We start from the raw sequence: 17,619 nt of genomic DNA on the forward strand, positions 1-17,619 counted from the left end.
AACAGAAAAAAGAAAGTTTTTTTATTATTTTTTTTTATTTCTGGCATTTTCAGTCTTCACACAGCATTTATTGCTCATGTGGTTAGTTTCAGAATTCGATTCGGCTTTGCTGTTTACTAGAGAAAAGCTGGTTTATAGCTGATAGAAATATGTTTTCTTGTACTTTGTATAACAGGAAACTGTCACCTTAATTTTCTGTGACAAATTTTGTTGTGGGGAGATGCAATTTGTCAGCTTACATGCTGTCCAATTATGTTCAGTTTTTTCAGAACCTGAAAAACTGATGTTAATCCAACTCTACTTATTGGGAGTTTTAAAATCATATCTTATGGTATTATAAATGATTAGATTCCGATACTATATTGTTGAGACCTGGTAACACAATCAACAGTAGCACAGAAGGGCTCTGAACACAAATGGGAGTAGCAGTGCTGAGTAAAGTGTTTGGCTCTGTGGGTGCGCTGGGTGTAAATCAGGTCAGCCAGGGTTAACCGCATGGATTAGCCACAACATTTAGCAGGAGACGCTCATATCTGCTCCCTCCATCCTCAGTGCGCCATCCTGCTCACCCATGCCTCCATACCCCTGTAAATTTCAGACAGAAGACAGCGCAACAGGAACTTTTTTGGGTTCATGAGAATAATGGGGTCTGACAGACAAATCCCAGAGTAAAGCTCCTTGTCTGCCCCGAACTCCCCCACCCCAGCCTCACCACATGTAGTCTAATGGGGAGCTACTAAGACTCTGCAAGTCTATCTCTGTTAATTGTATTTAATTATGTTTTCCTGTTCCTTGTGCTTTGCCAACACAAGATGTAGGACAGCAGGTAATTTACATTGTGCACCCAACAAAAGATTTTTACCTGTGAATCAAAGTAGATATACTGTAGCTTTGTTGTTGGTTATGGTCTCAAATAAGTATCACTGCAGCCGTGAGTTTGAACAAAAGTGCTCATATCACTTCTGTGACGCACTCACACTGGCTTACAGTTACGCGTAATATAGATCTTAAAATACTTGAGCTTGTCTATAAATCCTTTCATGGACTTGTCTTTAACTATATTGTTAAATATGCTGCCAAGACACGTGTGGAATATTCTCCGCAGATCTATAGACTTTCTGCTGCTCTGTGAAGCAGATCCAAACTCAGAGCAGCTAAGGGACAGCAAGAAAAATGACTAGAATGCAACTTTTAGGCTTCCCTTAACCTCATATTGGCTATTTTGTAAAACTTGCAAAGTCAATTCAGATATCAGAATGGAACAACCAGATGCATCAAAATGATCAAATGAAGTTTGACTTAACTTACAAAGCGTGCAACAGGAAACTTGTACAATTTCTTTACGATTACTTTGAGGGGAGAACCTTTGTGTTGCTTGCACAGGTAAATAAGGAACAAATTATTTTGTTGCAAGAACTGAGTCTCTTACTTCCTTATCTTTTTTTCCAGCCTATTGGTGCCCTGAATCCGAAGCGCGCAGCATTTTACGCTGAACGCTATGAGACTTGGGAGGACGACCAGACACCACCTTGTCATTACAACTCCCACTACTCCACAGCTGCCTCCACATTGCACTGGCTTGTCAGAATAGTGAGTAAAATCACTCCCTCACCCACCTTCACACCCATTATTGTACTGTGTTCAAAATCCCCGAATTAGTCAAGCATCTGAATAGGAATGAAGTGAAACTCACATCGTCAGACAGCTTTTCATTTCAGAGTCTACATTAGTTGATTGTCACTTGTCAGACTTGATGATGCTGTTACTTTGAGGTCTGTCGGCTGCTGCACAGGCAACGGCTCAACGTCTCAATTTGATTGGGCCCGGGTTAGACCAATGGTGCTCAGAAAACACATTTCACAGGCCAGTAAACCGGCATATGTGAACTAAATAAAGAGTGGCTGGGTAATGATTTACAGAGGCTGCTGTGACAGGTTTATGTGTTTCAGGCTACCCAGTGAGCGCCGGAGACGTGTCCATCAAGGTTACTGAGCACTGTCCTCATTTACTCTGGCAGAGAAAGAGGAACCACACGCACTCTCTACCAATCTGTTTCCTACAAAACAGACCCTTATAACCAGCACAGCTTCTCTGAGTTGGTACACGTTTGATTTTGAAGTCAGCTTATTAATTTGAAACAGCTTTATGAGGAGTTGGTAGTGTAGTTCTCCTCCCCCATCATTAGTAGAAAGGGGCTGATGAACTGAGGGAGCTCCCTTGACAGCAGTTAGATTAGCCTCTGTGGGTTTGTTCCCACAATCCCTTTCTTCCTCTGGTGAGTGATCCATCCGCCCCAACCAGCAATGGTCGCCATCTCAGGCTTAGAAAACCAAATTTGAGCCAATTATCATTATGGCTTACTGTACTCAGGAAGAACACTAATTAATTCTCCCCAAGGCTTGTATACAGTGAATGAATGATCTCAAGAGAAATCCCTTAGTCTGCTGCAGAAAATAACAATGAAATAATACAGGTTATTCAGACTATTCACATGTATTTTGTGTGGTAATCCAATAAATTCAAAACAGCACTGAGACTTTCATTATGTTCATTATTAAGGTTGCAACAGAAAATGCAGATCAAGAGGATGAAAAAAAAACGATGGCTTCACATTTGCGAGGGAGATCTTTGATTTTTGTTTATGTCTAATTTGCTTTCTCTGCAGGAACCCTTCACCACATTCTTCCTTTGTGCCAGTAACAACAAATTCGACCACCCTGACCGCACCTTTTCAGGTATTGCCCGCTCCTGGCGAAACTGTCAGAGGGACACTTCGGATGTAAAGGTGAGAATCACAACAAAAGAAAACAGTATGTAAACAGTAACCAATGTTTTTTTTTTTTATGTGCACCCAGAGGTCTGGAACTAGATACCTTGTCTATTATCTATATATTTCCTTGAGACATATTGTCTTTAAGCTGGCGTTATGGTCCTTTGTGTGTTACACTACATATCTTCCAGCGGAATTCAACTATACTTTATATGTAATTGGCAATATAACCATACCAAGCCTCTCATTCCATATTCTCTTCCCCAGTCAGTGTGCTTCAACACCACTTCAAAAATATATACCATTAATTATAAATGTGTCATCCAAACAGCGAAGACTCATAGTGTGTAGGAATACACTAAGCACTTATAAATGCACGTTCAAATTATCTCATGCAGAAAACAAACTATCTCGGAGGTAGACTAATCTTGTGTCTGTGCATGCAAGCACTCATAAGTTTGAACAAAGGCTTGTGCCTGAGAGAAAGACAAAGCCCTCCCTCAGTCTGCAAATCCACAGAGCAGATACCGAAAACGCTGAACCCTGCTGATTCGCCTCCATTTTGCCCACTGCATCGCACGCAGCAGGAATACGCACTGACCTCAAAGTGTCATACATTTCTAGCACACCCTGCATTGGGTAGTGTTGCCCCGGGCAATTAATAAAGCATTAATGACAAAAGCTATTTAAAATGTAGTCTTTTATGTACGGACAGGGCTTTTACTCGCCAGGATCTGGGGGAGAGCAGCCAACAATCTATGCGAGGCAGAGGCAGAAAGCTGCAAGCCAGCGAACAGCTGAATAGTCAAACGCCACCCTGTTAACAAATACAGCCTACTTTCAACTACTTGTATGTCTGCATGCATTCATTTTTACACACATAAGATGGCTACTGATCTATTAGGAGAGGCATTGTACTGTGGAGGACAATGCTGGATTACTAACACTATTTCATAATGTATTAGAAGCAGGAAAATATTATGCAAGAGCTTGTTTGGTTTACTGTTGGCGCAATATGGATAAGCTGCTGTATGAGGCAGTGTCACTGTGACTGATTAGTTTATTCACCTTTGCTCTGATCCTTCTCATAACAATCTCCCTTTTAATTTTTATGAGTATTTTATTTCATTTATGTGTAAATGGAGCATTGTTTAATAAAATCCTATGCGCGCCAAGAGAAAGACAGCCAAACACACCGACAAACCAGACGGCATGCACAGGCGGCATGCACAGACACCATGTAGCGACTGAGACTGAAAGGAAAGTCTGGGGTTACGGTCAGCTTCGGCCCAATACACCGAGCAGGGCCATCGGGCCTCTGATTAAAAGGCATCTTGTTTTTACCAGGGTCTCTCCTTCATTAACCCCGGCCTCATCCAGCAGTAATGACGACAAGACTGAGTGAAGCTGAACCCCTGATGAGGATGACCTCCTAAAAGAGCAAGTCAGATGGAAACAATCCTGCGCCGGCCAAGCCCCTCACTTCCCCGACTGCCCCATCATTACTGTGCATCCATGCCTCTCATTTATTTCTGTGCGCACACGCTTATGTTAAGCTGGCAAAGCCACGGTGGGCACAGAGAAGGAAACTTTTCTTGAGAGACATGGGCACATGCACATACCCTCCCTCTCGCACAACCTGCCACCATGCTGTCTGAAGGAATCCAGCAGCACTCCACTGGTGACAGATTTTGACGAACATGTCATTAAGGTGACACAGTGTAAAGCAATGGAGGCTTGTGTGATTGACTTGTTAGCCCATTACGATGCTGTTGCAGAATTAATGGCTGCCATGGGAGGGTGGCTTGAAAACAGAGCTGGCAGTTTTAACGGCTTGGCGGTGAGTTACGGCAGGAAGTTTACGAACGAAAAAGTGGAGGGAAAGTGCGGTTGTGTGTATGTGGGGAGACAGAGGAAAACAGAGAGGAAAGGCTACTTTACTCCCTTCCCCTGTCGTGTGCAGAGGGTGAAATGTGACCAACAGCAGACCAGCGATGTTATTGGCCTGTACGTTGTCATGCTAACTCGCTCTCTCAAAACCCTCTGATTTATGGGGGCCTAAAGGCTCTGCAGGTTATGTATCCCACAGGCAATATAAAGCTCGATAGTACCACTGAATCTGACAAACACTGCATTCATAAAACAAGCCTGACACAAGGAGTTAAAATACTGTCTTGCACCCTCCTTTATAATCTTAATTTAAGAGACAGACAACAGCATTTAACTTGCCTTGTGCGTGTGTGTGTGTGTGTGTGTGTTTTCTAATGAGGACGGAGCAGAGGATCTACATTCCTCATGTGCATGTGCCTCATTGTGTACATGCTTTACTCACTCCTTTTTTCTTAGCCGTATTATCAGGAGAGTAAGAGATCAGAGCACTTTACAATCACACAAAATATACATACAGTCACTTATTTTGCAAATACCTTTTCTTAAAGAATTTCCCAATAAACCAGGTGGACAGATTTGCATTTTGAACCCTTTACCAATCTAAAGCCACAATTTCTAGACTGAAGACATGAAATCCATGGATGTCACCATTGAATTTCAGAGTACTTTGAAAGTTAAGCCTGAATGTAAACCTTAACTTTTGTGATAAGGTTCATCATTAAATATCATGTCCTTTATTATTGTTATTTTTTGGGCAAAGTTAAATTTTCATTAAACGTTAATGCAGTCGAAACTGAAAGAGAGAGAAAGTGTTCTCTGTACAAATGCTCTTGATTTTAAGGATGGATCCAAATTTCAGCACTGGCTGCTAAAGAGCTTTGCACAATCTCTGTTTTGGAGACACCAACCAAGAAGATAAATAATTAGCAAAAACTGATTTTGTGAGAGTTTCTAAAGTCTAAAGTATGTGACTGTGGCAAAAAATAAAGGCTGCAAAATGTTCACTGTAGTGGCTTTATGCAAGTTAATATTCACAATGTATCCATAAACGTAGTGTGTGATGTGTACTTAACAGCTTAAAAAATGTAAAATTACTAATGTGGTTTCAACACAGAAAAATGCCTTTAGGAATGGTCTTGTCTCAAAACTCGGGTAAATATTTGTTCTCTTCTCCAACGTATGGAATCACACTGGGCTTTATGCAGGGGGCTCCTCCACCATGCTGACTTCCGCTCTACTGCGAGGTCCTGACCTCATCACAAGAGCCCAGAGACCAGGGAGGAAAAGCCCAGCTCAGTTCCAGTTTCATTTAACACACCTAACACCTCTGCCTGGAATAACTGGACTAGCACCTCTCACCGCCTTCTCATGGCCTGCTGTTTAGTTTGTTTGTCTTACCTTTCCCCTTGAATTCTCACTTCATCTCAGTGGGATACAGAGTCTTTTTTTCCTCTGTTTTTTGTGGCTTTGTCTTCACATATGTGATTTCTTGCACTTGAATTGTTGTTGAATTGTTGGACGATTATACGGTGAAAACTGAGGCGTTAGACGTTGTCTTGTTAGTAAGCTGTAAGTTATCAACATCTCTCTTCCTTTAACACGCAGGAACTGGTTCCTGAGTTCTACTACCTCCCGGAGATGTTTGTCAACAGCAACAGCTACCATCTGGGAATGAGGGAGGACCGGACCATGGTTTGTGATGTGGACTTGCCAGCCTGGGCCAAGAAACCTGAAGACTTTGTTAGGATCAACAGGATGGTAAGGTTTTGGCATGTGTCAGATTCAAAATAGTAATGGTATAATTACTTTGGTCAAAACTGTACCTGTGTATCTAATTTCTTAGATAAAATGTTGCACATACTTCAGGCAGTATTAAAACATAAATTCCATTTAATTTTTGCTTCTTTTTTTAATTTTTTTTTTAATCTGTTTTGTACCAAATTTAAAAGATAAAAGGTTAGAGTAAATACTACTTAAAATACACAACATGTAAATAGTGTAGTATCATAGTGAAACGTTACTATAATTAGTTACTATAACTGTATTATGTAATATACATTATATACTTTTTAAAATGAATTTTTTACATGTAGCCTTTCTGCCTTTTTCTCACAGCAGAATTCTTTTCCTGCTCTTCCCCGTAACCTTCCCGTACATCTGTGTCTCCCTGTCTTATGCATGAAGCATCTAATAAAGTGCACCGCTCAATACTTACACTGTACCTCTGACCCCAGTGGTGTCACTAAAGGACAAGACTGAGTTCTATCGAGTTTCCCCCGATAGTGTTACCTTCTCGAATGCTGGGCCTCATCACTTTGGCGGGGCCCTTTACGTCTGCTCGTCTGTGAACTTCTGTGTGTGTGTGTGTGTGCGCACGTTTAATACAGACAGCCTATCAACATGTGGTCCGCAAATCCCAGCAGGTTTCGGGTGCAGCGCGGAGACAGAAATGGAGCTCCAACCCGTCTCTGGCCGTCAGATAAACTCTGTTCTCCCTTTAATCTGGAATCACTTACTGCAGAAAGTCAACATCGCTCCTCCCCACTAAACCTAATGAAAGACAACGCAAAACTTTCATACAAAAACTACATGATGAATGGGAAGTGCATGTACTTACAACAGCACCAATTCATGTGAACATGTTGCTTTTAGGAAAGCCTGACATTAAACTAAAGTCACATTGTTTGGTGACTTGTAATTTGGACAGATTTTAATTATTTTGAAAATGGTATCTTCAGTACCCAGAAATGCTGTACCACAGTGTTAGTATACTGTACACAGCATGCCGATATTTGAATGCAGTTATTATTAAGGAATGCAGTTTCTGTTATGTTTGAATTTATGTTAAGATTAATATTAGAAAGCGATATTTCACATGTGAAGAGAAACACTTCTCATGCCATGTTGAAAAAAATTACTTTATAGGACAACGTGATTTTCTCTGTTTGTCTAACAGAATTTAATGGCTACATTTACAGCCTCATTGTAGAGTGAAGAAAATCCTCAATGATACGCCTACATTTTCCAATTTGGACTTAGTGAGAGGTTCATCCTTAAAACTGGAGAAAATACAATAATGCAGCTAGGAATACACAAAGTTTCATACATGTTATGTATTCCGAGTTTGGGGGCTGATGTGTTTTTGGACCAAAGGTAGAAAGAGGCTCTGGGAACACATTTGACCTTTTCAGCTGGAGTGACAGAGCTGGTCTGGTGTCATGGAGGTGACCTTTCCCTGTGCTCTACCCACGCTGCCTGGTCGAGCTCTATCAGGATTGTGTACCAGCAGAGTGTGAGTGTGTATGAGTGTGTGTGTGTGTGGTGTGGGGGGGGAGTTGTTATGGGCATGTCTGCATCTCCTAAACAAGGAGAAAGGATGACAAAAGGATTACAATGGATATTTTCTCACTGTTGAAGGATACATGTGTGATGTTGCCTTGCATTGTTACTCTCGCAGACCAGCGTATTCACATGCCCAGAAAATCATAGCCTTCTGCCTCCATTTTTTTTGTCTTTCTTTTGTTCTGCTCCTTCTCTAGCCCACACTCTTGCTTCCTCTATTATTTCATTTCTGTCAGTGAATCTCTCCCTCCCTTCCTCCCCCTCTGTCTCACTCTTCCTTTTTTCCTTCCCTCCTTCTCTTTCTCCCTCCCTCCCTCCCTCTTCCTCCCACTTCCCCCCACTTCCCCCCACTTCCCATCTTTGCATGTGCCACTTTCAATTGTAGTGATATGCCCTGTGGCAAACTCTGCCTCTGTGTGCTCGAGCAGGCTTTGTTGGTAATGGCTGTTATTCCTGACGCGAGGGGAGGAGTGTAAATTCCTCTTGCAAAGCCTTACACCAGCATGCATGGGAATTATATTGTACCGTGTTTTGGAACGATGCATCAAACTCCCACTGCATAGCCTCCATAGGTATATTTATAACAATTATCCACCCTAAATCTTCTCCTAAATATCTCAGTAACACTCCCACAAGAAATCAAGTCTCATTTTTCACTCTCCCAAATGATTTATCAGTTTTGCTCCTGCAGACAGCTTTACAGTAAATTGGATCCCTGTTAGTATTGAACCGATTTCTTTGTCTCCATGCAAAGATAGCCAGTCTATATTTTGAGTGGACAGAGAAATGTGATATTAGAGGTTCGGCCTGAGTGAGCTGTTAGTTATTCCTCTGTAATGTTTATGTGCAGTAAAACAGACTAAATACTTTATTTTATTTCATGCACGTTAGTTTCACTTGAATTATTCTTAATTAGTTTGTGATGTCTGATATTAAGTAAACCCCTGGCGGATCATCTGTGTACAGTAACATACACTGTGTTTTGGTGTGTGCAGTGTTGTGTGTGAAGTACAATTTGTGTTTTGGCCCATGTATTTTGTGCTACTGGTTTGCCTCCCACCTCTACTTGCCCTGTACTCCTCTGACAGGCCCTGGAAAGCGAGTTTGTGTCATGTCAGCTGCATCAGTGGATTGACCTTATTTTCGGCTACAAGCAGCGAGGCCCAGAGGCGGTGCGTGCCCTCAATGTCTTTCACCACCTGACTTACGAGGGCTCCGCCAAGCTGGACAGTATCACTGACCCTTCGCTCAGAGAGGTAAGGCACATGCACAGTTTGGCACAGAGACAAAACTGCCTTCTACCCTTCGTATTCATCACAGGCACACAGCTTACTCCTCTATTTGTCCTGGCATGTGCTGGAGCTCCGGGAACATTCATATCATGCATCTGTCAATCAATTATTGCTTCATGCAAATGTAAGCCGTGAGAGAATGGGGCAGAGCGGCTGACTCATCAAGTCTGTCTTGAGATTAGTGTCATTTTGTGATGACCTGAGTTATTAATTTCCTCTCTCTCTCTCTCTCTCTCTCTCCCTCTCTCTCTCTCTCTCTCTCTCTCTCTCTCTCTCTCTCAGATAAACAGTAATCTTTTAATATCTGTCCACATTATTCACAGATCCATCCTAACATCATTTTCTGTTGTTTCTTCCAGGTGCTGAATGTACTGTAATTTTCCTTCCCTTAGTCAGATCAATGAATCTGCTTGTGCCCTTTGATCAATCAACAAGAGGTCACTCAGTCAATAGATGAGGGAGTGAATCCTCTTGTTCTTAACTAATTAATTGAATATCTATTAGCTCAGCCATACTACTCGTGAATAGCTTAATTGCGTAGAGGGGAAAGGGGACCAGAGACTGCAGCAGCTGGCATGCATTGTGGTTCTTTCCAGTGTGAGCTTGTCTCTCCCTGTGATATCCACCATCTGCTGTCTGCAAAACAAGTCATTTATATACTGTCACTTCCAGGGGCGCCTTTATTTATCAAGTGACCACTATGCAAATCACCTGCAGAAGATTTGGGCGATCTAATTACCAAACCATATTGTGAAAGATTCGGTTTTCATCATTTTGAGAAAGGTTTCGGTGATGGCTTTTTTTAATGCATCAGGCAAAGGGGTTTTTAGCTGTCTTACACCTGACTGTTACCCTGAGAGATGACAGTACTGTTAGTTAGGTGCACATTAGGAAGCCTGCTACTCAGACTACCTAATTGTGCCCAGTCGATGCTATTGTGACATGTGAATGTATTTGTGCAGGAGAGAGAAATTGGATCAGGTAATTGCAGCTGATCTAATGTTGAAATGATGAGCACTAATTAAGACAAGCCTTCATACCTTCAGTCATGTCTCTCATTCCAGATGGATTCATCCTCTCCCTGTATAACCTTGTACATAAACCCATAAACCAAAACCTGGCAGTAGCCTGAAAATACGTTATGTCTGTTATACAGTTATTTTAAAATACAGTAATTGGAATTTTGCAACAGCCCACTGCAACTATGAAGAAAAAGTTGACTAGGAAATAAAAAATATATTTGTCCAGTATTATAATTTTAGTATTTCTCCAGACTGATTTAAATTCAACCGTTTAACTGTGCTCTGATGCTCTGCTGTGAAATGATTCAAATTGAACAATTTCTTGCATAGTCTACAGTGACATTCTGATAAGTGTGTGGGATTTATCACTCCATATTTCCTATTATTGTTTACCACTCCTCCTGTTCCACACAGGCCAGTCTGTGAGCTGCCAATCTGAGTCAGTGAGGTGGAGCATGGAAAAATGCCCAATGAATGTCTTGCTAAGACCTGCTGAAATGTAACGATTGACTCCAGGGTATTGATTCATTCTCCCCCTGACAGGTGAAACTGCAGATCTGGCATTAGTCACAACAATTAAGGCATTTGAAATGTCAAGAAATTAGAGGTCATGAGAGATAATTTCCGTCCGTGTGTCAGATGGAAATGATGGCACCTTCTGACATGCCACCGGGCCGCTGGTTGAGGGCGCAGTGACAGCTCTACTGGGCACACTGCCGGAACAGCAGTCCCTCTCCGTGATGCTCCTCCTGACAGCCTTCTCTTATGGAAAAACATGACAGCAACCCCTTGATTCAGACCCCGCTGTGTCACTCAGAAGTAAACAGACAAATTATTCATCAGTGGGACTCTATTCCTCCTCAGCTGCCACTGCCACTCCCGCCCACTCTGAATCGACAAAGACAACAAAGTGTGCTGCGGCTAGGCGGTGAAGGGCTTTGAAGCAGCTGATGTACTTCAAATTGATTTCACCTTGATAATCGAATAGGGATGGAACACGAGTGTTTGAATGCTTGACCTTAATGGTAAGAAACTACCTTCATGTGTGTCACATATAGGATCCAGAGTGCATTGTTGTTGATGGTAGCTGCATTAAAGACAGTCACTTACATGTGGGCACCTTGTTTAAGACATGTCTGCTCCCACATACAGTAGTGCACACGTTAACTCCCAAGCTGTCACTCAAGAAGAAACCCTCAGGGTAATTCTTTGTTAGTAGGATTAAAATAAGTCCAGATAAGCTTACCTTAAACAAATTTCCCTTGACATGTAAAGAATGGGCAGCAGAGCGGTCACATGTGAAAGTAACACAGTTGACCCACAATTACATTAATTGTTTGTTTATGTGTATTTTTGTGTGCCTGTATGGTTTCCTTTCTGTTCAGTTTTTATAGTCTGTTTATACTATTTAAAAGCCAAAATTACTTAATGAAAGCAATTTGTTTCCGTTATACCAATCTGTCAAAAGGTGAAAGGTGTAGCAACTTCATATTTGTAGCAGCCGACACTGATCTCAAGTGTCGTGACTCGGCATGATCCCACGCTGTTTAGCGGGTCACTGCAAGGCCGTGTTTGCATTCTGTCTGACAGAGCTGTTGTGTTGCCGCATTGCATGAGTGCACTGGAGGATGCTGTTAGGGGATCGTCCTCCACAGAGTCTCTCTGTCACTAGTTCAGGGACCAGGCTGCAGCCCCTCACCTCTCAAGCCTTTAGCTCACACCAAAATCAGATGTGAACAAAATCAGACAGACATGGTGCGTTATGATGGATGTTAGGTGCTCACCCAAGCAAGGCAGTTGTTGCTGGGAGGTGAGATCATCCAGATTGCTTTGGCAATAAGTGTCGCTTATCAGCTAAAAAGCAGAGCCTGAAGTGACTAATGAACTGCCTGTTAAGTGCTCTCCATCTCAGACTGAGATAGAGATAAGTTTCTGACATACCTCAGAGAGGATTACTGTTGAAGCACCTGAGAGATATTGACATGTTTTGATCATCTTGTGGAGGAACACGTTCTTGAGTTAACCTTCAACAAGTCAGACTCCCCTTCCCCTGACACACGCAAAAACACAAACACATACAGAAAATTCCTCGTCCATGCGCTCTGGAAATAATTGTTGGGCGTCAAGGTTGTCTAAGACTACCAAAATGGGACATGCAGCAGCCCAGTTTCCCTGGTAATATAATCATCACAAGAAATATGATGATGTTTTCCACATGGCCCTGTCAGCCTTCCTGATCTTTGTATAGAATTCCTTTATTTGAGCAGACATTGTGACCCTCACCCCAAACCTAACCTTAAATAGCCATAATGTCAGTTGCTTATTACTTGACGGACTGCATTGTAAAGAAACACCGACCAACACTTAATGGTTGCCAAATGTGCACAGCGACTCACATGAAACTTTCACTGCTGTGCAACGGCGCTCAGTCGTGTGGACAGGGCCTTTTTTGGTGCTGTGGAAGATCGGATGTGACCATTGAGTGTTGGGGGCGACTGTTTGGCTTGCAGGTGGCCTGTCCTAATTCAGTATCACCTCCAAACTTCCCGTGCCACATCTCCCTCTGTGGCATGTGTTACCCAATAGGTCCTTTTGATAGTGAGTGGTGTGTACAGGCGTAGGAAAATGAGGGCCAGTCACCCAGGCAGTCAGAAGGGCGGGCGAAAGGCTGAGCGATGTATGTTCCATTGTGCACAGTGGCATTGACGGACGTCTACAAGCTCCCCTCTGATGGTGGAAGTGGCTCCAGTCACATCAATCACTCCCTGTGTGGAGTGCCCCACTTTCAGTCAAACTCAGTAGCTCTTACTCCTTGTTTTTTTTTTTTTTTTTTTACCCTCTCCCACTGGAGGCAAAAAGAGATCTTTTGCCTATGTAAATGGAATTTGTTTTCTAATCATAATAAAATAGTCTTCTGTCATGTTGTTTTTTTTTTTCCTCTACTCAAGACGAAACTTGTGCTGTTTTAAGTCATTAGTCACAAGCATCCGGACTCGCAGTTCATACCCCATAAATCATTCTTCATCAAGGTACCCTCTGCCAAATTGCCCTGGTCTGCTTGTGTGATTTTGTGCCTCTGTTTCATGCGTATGTGTGTGCATAGACATGCTTTCTTCCTTTGTTTCAAGCACAATAACATCTAAAAGCAGGCCGGCCTGCTGCAGTCCTAGCTGGATGTCACTCCAGGTTAACATTTATGCAGCGGGGGCCCCTGCGCCTGGAAATGGGAATGGTTAACTGAAGCATGTTAATAGGAAAAGGCTTGTCTCTTCCATACTAACACTTGGATGACTCTGCAGAGAGGGGGGAAGGGGCACCCAGGCGAATTGGGAGTGCTCCCCTTTCCCTTTGCTTCCCCCCCTTTCTCAGAGGCACGGCTGAGTTAGGATTTGCTTGCATTGTCAAGTAACGCATTGACCCATCACTTTGATGCATATTGATTGTGACAGCCTCTCTCTCTCTCTCTCTCTCTCTCTCTCTCTCTCTCTCTCTCGCTCGCTCTCTCCCTCTCTCCCCTTCTCCCCTCTCTTTCTCCCCGCAGGCCACAGAGGCACAGATCCAGAGCTTTGGACAGACGCCATCTCAGTTGCTTATTGAGCCACATCCTCCACGCAGCTCCGCCATGCACCTGGTGAGAGCACCGAGCAAGTTGGGAAAATTCCCTGCACCTCTGATGGTGATGGTGTGTGTGTGTGAGAGAGGGTTTGTGGACCTGTGCAGCCCTAGATTGTGTGCATATGTGTGTGTGTGTGTGTGTGTGCGCCTGTGTTTGTAGGTAGGAGCAAGAATAAGATAGATGTTCCCTTATTTTTCGTATCTGTATATTTCCTCTGATCCTCTCTTGTGATAGATAAATATTTTAGCGGGCTTACCTCATATAGGTCACAGACCCACAATATAACACATTTTTAGCATTAGTTTTCTGAACTGTTTTATAGCTGTAACTTCCCTCTAACAGCATGGGGGTAAAGGAAAGAGTGCTCCATGCTGGCCCGGTAGCTCCCTTTTTCTTGCTGTAAGCTGCTCATTCCTGTCTAATCCGTGTAATAGCCTACCTAGCCCTCATTATCTCCACGTGGCTCTCTGTTTCTCTCTCCCTACCAGGATCTTTGTGAGGCCCTTTATTTTAATTTTCTACTTTTTGCAGCAGATGAGACTTTTTTTCACTGACTTCTGCCCGCTTCTGTCCAAAGTCTCTAAAATTAGGGATGTGAGCTGAAATTGGTAGGATTGCTCTGTCCTCCATTGCTGTTTACTCTTGCTGTACATGTAGTTTACCTCAGGGTTGCAAAAGCTGGATTTCACAGTGATAAAATAGGCACATGTTTAAAAATGATGCAGTCTCTTTTAATGCTTCTTCTATATGGACCAAATTGAATCTTTCTGATACATTTGTATCATGTATGCACCATCCCATGTGTACAGCCTACTTCATCCCTGTTTTTCATGTCTTACCCTTGTCTGACCAGTCACCTTGTCTGACTGCACTGTCCAGAGGGGGCAGTGCATGAAGCTCTCCTCTGTGTCTGAACCTAGTTTTTCCTCCAACCTCCACACTAATTGCCTCTTTCCATTCTTTTCTCCCATCCTTTCATACCTCCTCTTTTCATCTTCTTCTTGCTCCTTCCTCTTTCTGCGCCTCTTTCCTTGTACTCCTCCTCCTCCCCAACCATCACATCCCTCCATCCTTCCCCACACTTTGTCTTTTCTCTCTTCTACTCAACAGTGTTTCCTTCCACAGAGTCCTCTCATGTTCAAGGACCAGATGCAGCAGGATGTCATCATGGTATTGAAGTTTCCATCCAATTCGCCAGTAACTCACGTAGCCGCCAATACCCTGCCCCATCTTACCGTACCTGCTGTTGTCACTGTCACCTGCAGCCGCCTTTTTGCTGTCAACCGATGGCACAACACTGTTGGTGAGTGCAGCTCAACGCGCACATGGCAGATGATGTGTTCAAACATACACATTTGCCCTTGTGAAAACAATTGTGCTGCTCCACATGTGGTACCTACCACAGCAGTTGCCCTGTAAAATCACTTCATCACCGTCACACACAAACCTGCCCACTGTTCATAATAGAGTTGTAGGCAGCTGGCTGTGTGAGAGGCGAGCACCTCCTAGGTAAGATGACCATGAGTGTTTCCACATGTTCCTTTTCAGACATGTGCGAACAACATTACCCACAGAGCCCCTCCCTGAGAATCAGCCTCACCTCAGGGTCAGAGGGCCAAAGCAATGGTTACTCGGAAATTAGGCCGCAACTGCACCACATTCTCCTCACACGTCCACATGTGTCACTGTAGAAACACACCAAGCTCAGGACCAAAGAGTCCACACTGTGTGGCTGCTCTGGCTGCTCCCACACTAATGAACACAGCTGCAGCACCCTTGCCATCCTGTCTGAGAGGAGGGAAATGTGCTTTGGCTTTTCGGAATAATGATGATAATAAGGCCTCCACATTTTCAGACATGTTGCTGTTTCAAAACTTGGCTCCGGACACAGATTGCATCGATAAAATGACTCCATTCAGTTTGACATTTCCAAAAAAAAAAAAAGAAAATAGAAAAAAGAAAACCCAGTAAGGCAGATGGAAATCTCACTGATGGACCTCCAATACCTCCATCTCCTGGAAGAGACTCCAAATTAACTTTGGCTCTAAAAAAGGAACAGGTGTGTGTGTACATAAGAATGTATATGTGAAGACGTTAGAAAAATGATTCATTTCCTTATGTATCCCTGCCTGAATCCAGGTCTCCGGGGAGCACCAGGCTACTCTTTGGAGCAGGCCCATCACCTGCCCATAGAGATGGATTCTCTGGTCGGTGAGTAAGTTTTCTTGTTTTTGCTCGTTTTGAATGGAAAATACAAAAAAAACAGAACACTGACTTTTGTATCTGTTGTGGCTGTAAGTGTCTTGATAACTTAAAAATCGCTCGTTATAACCTCAGGTATTGACGAGTCTTCTGTTTTCCCTTTCTCTTTTTTTTTTACAGCCAACAATACTGGAAGCAACAAGCGTCAGATCACAGACCTAGTGGACCAGAGCATCCAAATCACCTCACACTGTTTCGTGGTGACAGCTGACAACCGCTACATACTGGTGTGTGGCTTCTGGGACAAGAGCTTTCGTGTGTACTCCTCCGAGACAGGTAGGTTGCAGTGTAAACTCTATTTCCTATAGAGGTGTGCACTGATGTGTGGAGGACTCAGCGATATGATGAGAATAATACAGCATTGTCTCTGCTGTCTCCTGACAAGCCCTGTAGAAAAATGGATGACTATACTGTAATACACTGCAACCCAATGTTATGTTTTCGCTAATTTTCTTTCTGTTGAAATTCATTTAATGGGAGCAAGATGATAATGTTGGCAACACACGTCTTTAAATATATAAATGATTATCGCTGTAGCCTTGATAAGTGCCATTTAAGACATTGGTTCCAAGTCATGGTGGAGGCCATGACTGCCCCAAGAGGCTCCAAGATTAATTTTAAGAGTCACATGAGGATTGGAAGGATAAGAAAAAATATCAGTTCTGTTAATTTTTCTTTTATCTCGTGAAATACTTTCACCTCTCCTGGCCTCTAAAATTCTTTCACATATAATAAATCGAGAGTGCAACCCACTCCTGTCCCTACTAAGGCAATAATCTGTGATGACGGGTCACAAGCCAAAAACGGCTGGGAACTACTGGTTTAACTGGAATTTTTTTTCTTTTCTGCTGCCACCGGTGCTTTGAAAACACAACTGGCAGTAGTTTTATGCTGCATTTCAGGAACTTTGAATACAAAAAACATGTCTGTTAACCATTTCTTTTAGGCAAGCTGACCCAGATAGTTTTTGGGCACTGGGACGTGGTGACATGTCTGGCCAGATCAGAGTCTTACATCGGCGGCGACTGCTACATCGTCTCTGGGTCCAGGGATGCAACACTTCTGCTGTGGTACTGGAGTGGACGACACCATATTATTGGTGACAACCCCAATAACAGTGAGTAACACACAGCATCACCATCTGGACAAATTTCCCGGAAACTTAGATTTTTCAGTATTTCAATCATATGTACTTGTCTGTAAAAGTTTAGAAAGGTGCATGAGTTCATTGCTAGTATTTAAAAAAAAGTGATAGTCTACAGGAAGTCTTTGATCAACACTGGAAAAAAAGGCATTCTTCTCAAGAAATCAAATAATATGGAGAGAAAGGAAGAAGATAATTTATCTGCACTGTAGCTGTGATATATTAGTGTGACCCACTGCATTGAGCTGTGCTGCTTTCAAGTAGAGGACTCCAGATGTCTT

At 42.9% G+C, this 17,619-nt stretch overlaps 1 protein-coding gene across 3 annotated transcripts in view; it reads left to right on the plus strand.

The window, feature by feature from the left end:
• Window positions 1–17,619, plus strand: part of nbeab (neurobeachin b) — a 178,071-nt gene that overhangs the window by 153,875 nt on the left and 6,577 nt on the right. For all 3 annotated transcript variants that reach the window (XM_046389619.1, XM_046389617.1, XM_046389618.1), the window contains 9 exons: window positions 1,450–1,590; window positions 2,666–2,785; window positions 6,266–6,418; window positions 9,091–9,258; window positions 13,858–13,947; window positions 15,043–15,235; window positions 16,072–16,143; window positions 16,315–16,470; window positions 17,141–17,311. In XM_046389619.1, the coding sequence (XP_046245575.1) occupies window positions 1,450–1,590; window positions 2,666–2,785; window positions 6,266–6,418; window positions 9,091–9,258; window positions 13,858–13,947; window positions 15,043–15,235; window positions 16,072–16,143; window positions 16,315–16,470; window positions 17,141–17,311 (1,264 nt within the window). The remainder of the gene's footprint in view (window positions 1–1,449; window positions 1,591–2,665; window positions 2,786–6,265; window positions 6,419–9,090; window positions 9,259–13,857; window positions 13,948–15,042; window positions 15,236–16,071; window positions 16,144–16,314; window positions 16,471–17,140; window positions 17,312–17,619) is intronic.

Source organism: Scatophagus argus, chromosome 5, assembly GCF_020382885.2.
Source record: "Scatophagus argus isolate fScaArg1 chromosome 5, fScaArg1.pri, whole genome shotgun sequence".
NCBI lineage: Eukaryota > Metazoa > Chordata > Actinopteri > Scatophagidae > Scatophagus > Scatophagus argus.